The sequence below is a fragment of the Mobula birostris genome, chromosome 3 (assembly GCF_030028105.1).
Source record: "Mobula birostris isolate sMobBir1 chromosome 3, sMobBir1.hap1, whole genome shotgun sequence".
NCBI lineage: Eukaryota > Metazoa > Chordata > Chondrichthyes > Myliobatiformes > Myliobatidae > Mobula > Mobula birostris.
The window spans coordinates 197,395,901-197,408,826 of NC_092372.1; the positions used below are offsets into that span (position 1 = coordinate 197,395,901).

Consider the following 12,926-nt stretch of genomic DNA (forward strand, 5'->3'; position numbering starts at 1 on the left):
CTTGTTTAGCCTTACCTGCAGAATCAACATGGTTATGATCAGTTATCAGTTAAATAACTTGTAAGTGATAACATTGCTTGTCCTATGTCACTAATTTTTCACTATCTTCCAGTACATCTTCAACATCATCTTCACAGTCCTTCAGCGAATTGCCCTTCTGTTGCTCTTCCACTTCAACATGTCCCACTTCTTTGTTTTTACATCTGAAGCACAATTACATCATTATTTTTATGATTTCAACTTTTGCTTCCATTTTCTTGAAATTAAGTTTTCATGTTGTATAACATCAAGTAAATGTTTTAAAACTGGGCATTGGTCATTGTAAATTGGCACCAGCATTGTTATAGAAGAGAAGTCTAGGGTTTAGGACTGAGTTAATAAACATTACTTATTCTCTGAGCAGTGTTACCTTGTCTAAAAGAGTTATTTATTCATGTTGGTTGATTGCACGTACCTTTAGTCTCTGAATCACTACTCTTCACAAGACCTCTATGAAGTCATAATAATTCTGTGCCTGAGGAGGGCTAGAAAAACATTATTAAGCTTTTGTCATAAACTCACAACCATTATCGTGACTCAATGGGTGTCCTAGATTGAAGTGGGTGACTTTCATCCAAAATATTGTATTTGATTTTCAGTTCTGAATGGTTGTTCAGGTGGCAGAACAGTGAAGCTATTAATTTGTTGCCTCATAACTCCAGCATCCTGACCTCTCGTGCTGTCAGTATGGAGATAACCCATTCTCTCTGTAACTGCTTGGGTTTTCCCCAGGTACACTGGTTTCTTCCCACTTACCAAAGATGTGCAGGTTGGCAGGTTCATTTGCTATCTTAAGTTGCACCTAGTCAGTGGGTGAGTATTACAAACTAGATAGTGTTGCTGAAGATATGGGGTCAAAAGCTTGCAGTGAAAAGTAATTGAGGAGGGGGAATTAGGGAATAGGATAGCTCAGTGAGCTAACATTGATTTGTTATGTTGATAATAGCCGATGGTTATGTTACTAGCTTGCATAATACTAAAAATGTAAATTTTCATATATCCATTATTTATTCTCTCATGCAGCTGCAACTGGAGATATGCCAACTTACCAAATCCGGACCCCAACTACCACCCTACCTCAGGGAGTAGTGATGGCAACTTCGCCTGGAACATTGCATAGTCCGCAACAACTTGCAGAAGAGGCAACCCGTAAACGGGAACTAAGGCTAATGAAAAACAGGTAAGGTTTGAGAAATCATTTAAAAATGTTGTTTCAGGGAAAAGCATATGCTACAAATTTAGAGAAATAAATGATTCTTGATGTTTGAGAAATTTCTAATGTGCTTCACTCTTGGGCTCTGTTTTTAATGTGCTACTAAATTCTTTGATTCCAAGTCAATGAAGAATTTAATTCTTGCTTCAAAGTTTACTGTGCTGAATTAAAAAAAAAACTTGCTATGACATATACCTTTTTTCTCTAGTAATGTTTCCACTTTAGACATGGATATGGTCATACTTTTGACGTGAATATATTTCTCACTCCCTTGTATAGAAATGGAAGAATGATTGATTTAACACCTCCCTCAGAAGTGTAGGATATTTATTTTGGAGTTTGTGGAGAAACTTGTTCTCTTTTATGCTGGATGCATGTAAGAATACTAGCTAAGGTTTTGAAGATAGTCCTATCCTCAAGCTCGGTTTAATTGACTTCAGCAGAATTGAATATTTGGCAGCTGGGTGCAATTCATATCTGGTATCCTTCTCTGCATTTAGTCGAGATGAATTTTTCTTCTTGACTTTCCAATTTATGGAACTATTTAAAAAAAAATAAATTGTTTATTTACTGACTATAACTTTTATGGAAGTAGTTTTGCACAGTGAATAAATTTGTAGTTAGAGTATTGATGACCATTTGCAACAGCCTTCCAATTGTGATATTTTTGTGCTTACTATGGTAATGCATCCTACTTTATTTCTTGAACATTTGAATTTAATTTTTTATTCGATTTAAAAGCCTGTGAACCAACAGTCTTTATGAGAAGTATGTTAAATGTACTAGGTATGAGTATTATTTTTTTTATTCTTTTAAAGGCATCAGTAACACTAAAGCTTTTTTATTGTACTATTTTAATGTGCCATTGAAGATTCAGATATCTGCTTCATTTTGTGAAGAACAAATATTTCACATCCTTTTTTGACTATCTGTATTTGATTAAAATGTACTAATATAGCAATGATAAATGTATTTTAGAAAAACATAACTTCAGGTAAATTTGCATCAGTAGGAATTTTGTATGTGCAGATTGGTTTCTCATTTTCATGTCTGATTTTTCAAATCTTGCCATGTGCCTACTACATGTAGTCTAGCTGTGGGTCAGTAGCATGCCCTCCCCCTGGTATGTCCTTGGTTTTGCTTTATCCTCATGCGTAGATTACTGCCTGCTGATGGCTGTCTCTATTTGTTTTTTTTATTTTTTGCCTCCTGCATGATTTCTTCAAAAATTGTGTGGCTATATTGATCTGTTCTGACTGAAGTATCCTGAACTCCTTAAGTCATTGTTATTCACATAGTATATAAGGAAAAAGCTTTCTCTTCGAAGTGAAGTGCAAGAAACTGCTTTCAGGACTGACTTTGTTTCCTGCTTGAACATCAGAGAACTCCATCATGCAAGAAGTGCACCTTGAACATACAACTTGACAAATGGAATGGGAAGCTTACCAATATTTTACAAACAGAAGTTGATTTAAATTAAAGTTAAATTGTTTGATAAAGTTATAATTGTAGAGAATTAGTAGTAAATGGGTACTTCAAAGCACCAGTATGAATTATTTTAACAGTTCATAGATATTATGTTGGAAAAACATCTGTGCCTGGAGAAATTAGTTAAAGATGATCATCGTCTATGTGTCTTTATCTTCTGGCATGTATGTTTTGTATTACCTTGCAAGCAGTAAGGGGAACAATGTTCTGCAAAACTAAAATTACATTTTAACTTACTGAACATGGTATTGTTGGCTTAAATCCATTATGTTGATTTATAACTTGGTCAATAATATGATCTTTAAAAGTTCAGTGTATGTTATGGGTGTATTAATTTGATGCAGTCAATTTTAATATGTTAAATGTTTATGCTTGCCTTTAAGGATTGCATTATGATTGCAGCTGACAAGTATTTTCATTGTAAAGTGACTGCTGTCATTTTCTTACAAATATATATTTTCAGAACATTTGTATTGAACTTCAGTCACTAATAATTCATTATTTATCATCTTGCTAATTTTAGAGAAAAATACACAAGAAAATGGGTAAGGATTAGAAAAGTACAGAAGCAGCTTTTAAGTTTCTAAGTGTTACTTTGCCATAGATAACTCAATGGAGATGGGACAGAAACATTTTTCTTCTAAAATTAGCAATTAGTCAAAATTTTTTTTTAAAAAAGTGACTTTGTTTTTAACTTTTAGTACATTTAATATTTTTATGAAAGGTAGAGTTAGAGGAAATAACAAATAATGAATAATGAGCTAATAGTTCTATTAGAATTGATATGGAAAATTTGTTGGGAGATTTTTGGCACTTTTTGATTGTCTTAAATAAGTGCCTACTTGAACATCTATTTTTAAAAAGTAGAATGATCTTTGGTTCACAAGTTTGAACTGGTACAAATTTCAATGTAGCTTTTCATTTTCTTGCATGATATGTACAAAAACAAAATGATGCTTCCGGGATCTGTGGTCCAAATAAATGCTTCATTCCTGAGTCTAAGTACTTCAAACAAGACAGAGAATTAACATCTGACTGCAGCACTTCAGTTTGATGTGGTGTGTCACCTTTCAAAAGTCGTTCGATGGGGGTGAATCAACTGCATTCCATTCCTGAGGTTGACACTGGTTGGCTGCAAGTAATCCCATAAATATGATTTAGTGTTGGAGGGTTTTAAGGGATTCAGCAAAGCCAGCAGCTTCTGATTTGGTTGGTGCAAGCCATAGGACAAGAACTGGGGATGCGCAAGTGGCACTCTAAGGATGGCATTACAAAGACAAAGTGTACAGATTAGTCGGTTTCTTCCCTTTTTCGGCTGTCGCTATGATGTGCCTTCTGTTAATTCCAGGGAGGCTGCTCGTGAATGTCGCAAAAAGAAGAAGGAATATGTCAAGTGTCTTGAAAATCGAGTCGCTGTGCTTGAAAATCAAAACAAGACTCTTATCGAGGAACTCAAGGCCCTAAAAGACTTGTACTGCCATAAAACAGATTAACAGCTTCAAACTGCCACTTTCATACTTTTTGAACTCTGACCCAGGCATGAGATGTTGCAGTTCCATGGAATACCAGGTGGAGTTGGGACAGGGACACTTTTGAGTATGCTGGACTCCAATTTGCTTTGAATTTTAACCTAGCCTGAGCTTGGGAGGGTGGGAAGAAATCATGTTGGCCTATAATGCTGGAATTGTTCCAGAAGCCCTGATGTTGCATAGCATATCAAGTATTTCTCGTTCCTTTTTTTTTGCTTCTGCTGTTTGTAGGGAGGCTGCCAAAGAATGTCGACGTCGAAAAAAAGAATATGTAAAGTGTCTGGAAAGCCGTGTTGCAGTGCTGGAAACCCAAAACAAGCAGCTAATCGAGGAACTCAAAACTTTGAAAGAACTTTATTGTGATAAATCAGAGTAGTATTTGTAATATGAGTCCTGACCAGTTTGATGTCTACAGCATCTTTCTTTGAAGATAAAGCCTCTGCAGCTTCAGACTGCTTTTTTTATTTTTTGCTTTGCAAAACTACGTAGAAAACATTGGAACCTTTAACATGTAACATTTCTCAAAAGTTATTCACAGTAATATATTTTGTTAAGTGTTTGTTGTATAACTGAAATTTGTGGGGAAAAATGAACAAAAAAAAACTTTTGTAAAAACAATTAGTTCAATGTATATACATATACTGTACCCTGTTACAATGTAATGCAGTACTTGCTAAGTTCTATTTGTTAAGCATTTGCATTTAAGATTTTTATGTGTTGCTTGCTATCCTGAAGACACATGTAATATTATTTTTACACGTGTTTATTGCTTTTAGTACCCTATTAAATTTGAAATTAAAATAGAAAAGTATGCAAGGCAATTGAATTAAATAATTCAGAAAATTTGACCTATATAGAAAGCATCTACCTTTGAAAGAGGGAATTTAGAAAGGAAAATGTATGTTATTGATTAATTATATGTAAAGAGAGTGTTATATTCAGTAGCATTGCAAAAACAAATGGAATTTATAGTTAATTTCTGACTTTCTTTTATACATTTTTGTGAAATGTAGCATTGTACTACTGTCAGTTTATGCTTATGTAGTTCGAGAATCAAAAATGAATTTTAATAGAACCACATTGGTTAAAAAACACATTTCTTGTTGTTACTTGTATTTAAAAAATGTTCAACTTCAGTTGCCTTAATAAGTAAGCCATCTTTTGAAGAAACCATTTTGATTCTGGTAATCACCTATCAAGAATGAAATGTGTGTATTCAACTTAACCTCTGTCTCTTACCCCTCCCCCCCCCCACCCCATGAGTTTACACCTAATAACATGGAATTTATTTTAATTGGCTGTGAAATTTATTCTACTGTAAGATTTTTTTGTAATATACATGTGCTTAAAAGATTTCAATATTATTTCAATGTAGCTTTCCTGACCAGATATAAAATAGGAATTCAAATTTTTAATTTCTCCATGGACTATTATGTAAATTTGGTTATGTTTAAGTTCTTTGTAGTAATAGAATTAATTCCCCTGTAGAGGAAAATTATATTTAGGGGCCCTGTTTTCTAAAATACTCAATTGGTATTGGATTATATTCACAAATTACAATATTACTTTTCTTTCTGTAAATAGGAAGTTTGCAGTTTCTGTGACTAGATAAGATTTTTTTTAAGTTACTGTATCATTCTTTCCACTACTTCATTTGGACATTGTTATTCTTTAAACTGCTAAGTCAATGCTGCACCCTTCCAGATGTTTTTCTATGATTCTGATGATATTTTGAAGTAGCCGTTACATTTATTATATGCCCCTTGGAACACCAACATTTTCTGATGTTGAACATGGTAGTGTCTGCTGGATTCTTCTATTTAGAATTGACAATAAGTTCAGAAAAAATTACTTTCTACTCTTTGTCTTACTCATTGAATTCTGCTTCTTGGTAAACTGTATTCTGTTCAGCAGCTCACTCTTATATCCTGGAAAAAGAGAGGGGGAATATTCAAGTGCTAAACATATAATTATGTGTTTTGTTTTGCAGAGCTATATTTTATCTCATCCAATTGTTACTCATAAACTTATAAATAATTTTAAGAATTTGTAAATATTGTGCATTTGAATTAATCGTATTTGTTAAGGTACATCCTTCACTATTACCAAATGAAATACTGTATTCAACAAGCAAGTTCAGGCAAGGTGATCATCTTTTTAGTCTTGAAAATGAATGTGATTACAATTTTTTGAGTTCTAAAATTGTGAGCATGGCAAAAGACCAAAGTTCCACTTGTAAGGACTCTCTTTTTCAAACAAAAATCTTTGCCCACCAATTTTATATTTCTTTTGACAGAAAATTGTTGTTTTGGCTGTGGTTAGTACATTTCTCTAACAATTTGTCAATAATGAAAAATATGGTTGTTGAAAGCCAGTCATCTCACAACTCGGACACCAATGCAAAAAATTCCTGAGGTAATACCTTGGGTATAAACAGATTTTAGATAGAGGACAAAACCAAAGGAGATATGAAGAAGCACAGTTCAGAAATCATTAACCTAAGTTACTAGCACTCCAAGTGATGTTTGGCCTGCTATTTTTGACTGTTTTTAAAAAATCTCTAAGGAAATTTCATGAAAGAAGTTATGACCCAAAGTCTAAAGAGTGATAGAGACATATTAAATTGTGATTCTGAAAATTAAATGGACAAGTATTTGAATTGAAAAAATTGGGTTCTGGGAAAAGTATAGGAGAAAATATCTTATTGCAGAGTGCTGAAGATTTGAAGGTGAAATGACAACATAATGCTGTATTTTTTTGTCAACTGATCTGAGGAAGAGTTTTTAAAAAAAGAACTAGAAAATATTATACAGTACAGCACATTACATGTGAAACAGGTTTATTGGTATTGGAACTCTTAGCACATTCCAAACTCTCAACATCTACTAGCTAGAAGGACAAGGGCAGCAAAAGCATGGGAACACCACACCTCAAAGCTGCCATACAGTCTACATACCATCCTGACTTTGCTGTCACTGAGTCAAACTCCCTCTCTATTGACATTATGAGTATACCCACACCTCAAGCATTGCAGTGGTTCAAGAAGGCAACTCATCACCACCCTCTCAAGGGCAATTAGAGATGGACATTATGTGTTGGCTCAGCCTGGTGAGTGGTTGTCCCATAATTTAAAATAGTCTTGATCTTTGTCATGCAATCTTTTCCAGTGATCAAATGGTAACTGCGTTGGTGGTATGAAAGGCAAATGCAATGTTGGCATTCATTTCAAAAGGACTAGAACGTAAAAGCAAGGCTGTGATGCTGTGGCTTAATGAAATGTTGGTCAGACTACACATGGAATAATCAGGTCAGTTTTGGACCCTTTAAGAAAACGTGCTGGCAGTGGAGAAGGTGCAGATGTGATTAGTGAGAATGATTCTGGGAATGAAAGTGTTAACATATGAAGAGTGTTTGTTCTCTCTGGAGTTTAGAAGAATGGTAGGTGGCGGGATCTTATTGAAACCTATTGACTATTGAAAAGCGTAGATAGAGTGGGTGTGAAGAGGATGTTTCCTATTGTAGGGGATTCTGGGACGAGAGGGAACAGCCTCAGAGTAGAGGGTTGCCCATTTTGAACAGAGATGTGGAGGAACACACACAAAATGCTGGAGGAACTCAGCAAGCCAGGCAGCATCCATGGAAAAGAGTAAGTAGTTAATGTTTTGGGCCGAGACCATTCATCTGGACTGGAAAAAAGGATGAGAAGTCAGACCAAGGTGGGAGGGGACGAAGCAGTACAAGGTGGTAGATTATGGGTGAAACTGGGAGAGAAGGGTGAAGTAAAGAGCTGGGAAATTGATTGGTGAAAGAGATAAAGGGCTGGAGAAGGAGGAATATGATAGAAAAGGGTAGAAGACCATGGAAGAAAAGGAAGGGGGAGGAGAACCAGACAGAGCTGATGGGCAGGTAAAGAGATAAGGTGAGAGAGGGAAACTGGAATGAGGGAATGGTGAAGTGGGGGGGTGGGTCAATTAACTTACTGAAAATTCATGAAATTTATGTTCAAGCAATCAGGTTGCAAGCTACCCAGATGGAACATAAGGTCTTGCTCCTCCAAACTGAGCGTTCCCTTATCGCGGCAATAGAGAAGGCTATGGACTGACAAGTTGGAGTGGGACTGGGAAGTAGAATTGAAACGAGTAGCCACTGGGAAATCCCACTTTTTCTGACAAATAGAATGGAGCGTAGGTACTCAGCGAAGTGGTCTACCAATCAATGTCAGATTTCACCAATATACAGACGGCCACACTGGGAGCACTGGGCACAGTAGATGACCGGACCAGACACACTGGTAAAGTGTTGCCTCACCTGGAATGACTGTTTGGGGCCCTGAGTGGTAGTGAGGGAGAAGGTGTTGGGGCAGGTATGGCATTTGTTCCGCTTGCAAGGAAAAGTACCAGGAGGGAGATGAGTGGGGAGGGACAAATGGAAAAGGGTGTCAGGTAGGGAGAGATCCCTGCAGAAAGTGAGAATGGGTGGGAGGGAAGGATGGGCTTGGTGGTGGGAACCCTTTAGAGAAGGCATTGTCTCTTTCACTATGGATATCCAGTCTCTATACACTTCTGCCCCCCCCCCCCCATACTTGGAGGGCGTGAAAGCTCTCCACTTCTCCTCTGGATAACAGACCCAACCTGTTCCCCTTACCACCACTTTCCTCTGTCTGATGGAACTGGTCCTCACTCTCTAAATAATTTCTCCTTTGGCTCCTCCCATCTTGTTCAAACCAAAGGTGTAGCCATGTGCACTCTCATGGGTTCCAGTTCTTCCACCATCACTGCTGCCTCACCTGTTTCTCTTCCATTTTGTGCATGTCTGTCCTCACCCGATCCTCCCACCCCACTAGCCTCCACATCCAAAGCATAATTCTCTGTAACTTGCACCATCTTCAACAGGATCCCACCACCAAGCACTTCTCTCCCCCCACCCCAACTTTCTACTTTCTGTGGGAATTGCTCCTTAGGTGACTCCGTTGTCCATTCGTCCCTTCCCACTGATCTCCCTTGGGACTTGTCCTTGCAAGCGGAACAAATACTGTACCTGTCCCTACACCTTTCTCACTACCATTCAGGGCCCCAAACAGTCCTTCAAGATGAGGTGCCACTTCACCCGAGAGTCTTTTGGAGTCAACTACTGTATCTGGTGCTCCTGGTGTGGCCTTGTATATAGGTAAGATCCGAAGTAGATTGGAAGACTGCCTCTCCGAATACCTACATTCTGCTTTGTCCACCAGAAAAAACGGGATCTCCCAGTGGCCACCCATTTCAATCCTACTTCCCTCTATCATTCTGACATGTCAGTTCATGGCTTCCTCTGCTGCTGCGGTGAGGCCACAGATTGGAGGAGCAACACCTTGTATTCTTTCTGGGCGGCTTCCAACTTGATTGCATGAGCATCAATTTCCCGAGCTTCTGGTAATTGCCTCCCCACCACCCTCACCATTCCCCCATTCTAGATTCCCTCTCTCACCATATCTCCTTAACTGCCCATCACCTCTCTCTGGTGCTCATCCCCCTTCCCTTTCTTCCATGGTCTTCTACCCTGTCCTATCAGGCTCCCCTTATCCAGCCCTTTATGTCATTCATCAATCAACTTCACAGCTCTTTCCTTTACCCTTCTCCCTCTCCCAATTTCACCTGTCACCTGCCACCTTGTTCTTCCTCCTCTCTTCCCACCCCCACCTTCTAGCTCTGACTTCTCATCCTTTTTACCAGTCCCAATGAAGGGTTTGGGCTCAAAATGCCAACTGTTTAGTCTTTTCCATAGATGCTGCGTGGCCTGCTGAGTTCCTCCAGCATTTTGTGTGTGCTGCTCTTGGATTTTCCAGTATCTGCAGATTTTTTCATGTGAGAGATGGGGAGGAATTTCTTGGGCCAGAGGGTAATGAATCTGGAATGTATTACCACAGATGGCTGTGGAGCACAAGTCATTGTATTCAAAGTGGAGGTTGATAGCTTACTAATTAGGTCATGAAAGGTTATAGAGTTGTAGGGAAGTACAGGACAGAAACTGGCCATTTGGCCCATTGAGTCCACGCTGAAACCATTTAAACTGACTACTCCTATTGACTGTAGCCCTCCATATCCCTACCATCTATGTACCTATCCAAACTTCTCAAATGTTGAAATTGAGCTCACATGCACCACTTGTGCTGGCAGCTCATTCCACACTCACACGACCCCCTGAGTGAAGAAGTTTTCCCTTGAGTTCCCCTTAAACTTTTCACCTTTCACGCTTAATGCATTACCTCTGGCTGTAGTCCCATCCAACCTCAGTGGAAAAAGTCTGCTTACGTTAACTCTTATCTATACCCCTCATAATTTTGTATACCTCCATCAAATCTCCTCTCTATCTTATGTTTTAATGAATACAGTCCTAATCTATTCAATCTTTCCTTATAACTCAAGTCCTCTAAATTTACAATGTTCTTCTAAATTTTCTCCACTCTTTCAATCTTATTTACATCTTTCCTGTAGGTACGTGACCAAAACTGTACACAATACTCCGAATTAGACCATAAGACAAAGGAGCAGAAGTCGGCCATTGGCCCATCGAGTCTGCTCCGCCATTTTATCATGAGCTGATCCATTCTCCCATTTAGTCCCACTCCCCTGCCTTCTCACCATAACCTTTGATGCCCTGACTACTCGGATACCTATCAATCTCTGCCTTAAATACACCCAATGACTTGGCCTCCACTGCTGCCCGTGGCAACAAATTCCATCAATTCACCACCCTTTGACTAAAAAATTTTCTTCACAATTCTGTTCTGAATGGGCGCCCTTCAATCCTTAAGTCATGCCCTCTCATACTAGACTCCCCCATCATGGGAAACAACTTTGCCACATCTACTCTGTCCATGCCTTTCAACATACGAAATTTTTCTATGAGGTCTCCCCTCATTCTTCTAAACTCCAAGGAATACAGTCCAAGAGCAGACAAATGTTCCTCATATTTTAACCCTCTCATTCCCGGAATCATTCTAGTGAATCTTCTCTGTACCCTCTTCAACGTCAGCACATCCTTTCTGCCCACAGTACTCCAAGTGAGGTCTCACCAGTGCCTTATAGAGCCTCAACGTCACATCCCTGCTCCTATACTCTATTCCTCTAGAAATGAATGCCAACATTGCATTCGCCTTCTTCACCATCAACTCAATCTGGAGGTTAACTTTAAGGGTATCCTGTACGAGGACTCCCAAGTCCCATTGCATCTCAGAACTTTGAATTCTTTCCCCATTTAAATAATAGTCTGCCCGTTTATTTCTCCTGCCAAAGTGCATAACCATACACTTTCCAACATTGTATTTCATTTGCCACTTCTTTGCCCATTCTTCCAATCTATCCAAGTCCCTTTGCAGACTCTCCGTTTCCTCAGCACTACCGGCCCCTCCACCTATCTTTGTATCGTCAGCAAACTTAGCCACAAAGTGTTGATGTACAATGTAAAAAGAAGTGGTCCCAGCAGGGACCCCTGTGGACACCACTGGTAACTGGCAGCCAACCAGAATAAGATCCCCTTATTCCCACTCTCTGTTTCCTGCCAATCAGCCAATGCTCTATCCACATATGTAACTTTCCCGTAATTCCATGGGCTCTTGTTAAGTAGCCTCATGTGTGGCACCTTGTCAAAGGCTTTCTGAAAATCCAAATATACAACATCCACTGCATCTCCCTTGTCCAGCCTACTTTTAATTTCCTCAAAAAGTTGTAATAGGTTTGTCAGGCAGGATTTTCCTTGAAAGAATCCATGCTGAGTTCTGCCTATCTTGTCATATGCCTCCAGGTACTCTGTAACCTCATCCTTGACAATCGTCTCTAACAACTTCCCAACCACTGACGTCAAGCTAACAGGTCTATAATTTCCTTTTTGCTTCCTTGCCCCCTTCTTAAATAGCGGAGTGACAGTTGCAACCTTCCAGTCCTCCGGAACCATGCCAGAATCTATTGACTTTTGAAAGATCATCGCTAATGCCTCTGCAATCTCCACAGCTACTTCCCTCAGAACACGAGGGTGCATTCCATCTGGTCCAGGAGATTTATCTACCTTTAGACTATTCAGCTTCCTGAGTACTTTCTCTGTCGTAATTGTGACTGCACACACTTCTCTGCCCTGCTGCCCTTGGGTGTCTGGTATACTGCTGATGCCTTCCTCAGTGAAGGCTGATGCAAAATACTCGTTCAGTTCCTCCGCCATCTCCTTATCTCCCATTACAATTTCTCCAGCATCATTTTCTATCGGTCCTATATCTACTCTCACCAGTCTTTTACTCTTTATATACTTGAAAAAAGCTTTTAGTATCCTCTTTGGTATTATTTGCTAGCTTCCTTTCATAGTTAATCTTTTACCTCTTAATGACCTTCTCAGTTTCCTTTTGTAAACTTTTTAAAAACTTCCCAACCCTCCGTCTTCCCGCTAATTTTTGCTTCCTTGTACGCCCTCTCCTTTGCTTTAACTTTGGCTTTGACTTCTCTTGTCAACCACGGTTGCATCCTTTTTCCATTCGAAAATTTCTTCTTTTTTGGAATATACCTGTCTTGCACCTTCTTCACTTCTCGCATAAACTCCAGCCACTGCTGCTCTGCCGTCTTTCCTGCCAGTGTCCCTTTCCAAACAACAGGAATTCTGCAGATGCTGGAAATTCAAGCAACACACATCAA

General features: G+C 38.9%; 1 protein-coding gene across 4 annotated transcripts in view; it reads left to right on the forward strand.

The window, feature by feature from the left end:
• The window catches only part of LOC140195525 (cAMP-responsive element modulator-like), a 78,162-nt gene extending 72,529 nt beyond the window's left edge, over positions 1–5,633 (forward strand). For 3 of the 4 annotated variants that reach the window (XM_072253989.1, XM_072253991.1, XM_072253992.1), the window contains exons 8-9: positions 1,063–1,219; positions 4,089–4,591. In XM_072253989.1, the coding sequence (XP_072110090.1) occupies positions 1,063–1,219; positions 4,089–4,233 (302 nt within the window). In that variant the 3' untranslated portion in view covers positions 4,234–4,591. Of the gene's footprint in view, positions 1–1,062; positions 1,220–4,088 lie in introns of all 4 variants that reach the window. The other variant, XM_072253990.1, reaches the window with a different exon arrangement.
• The last annotated feature ends 7,293 nt before the right edge of the window (positions 5,634–12,926 follow it).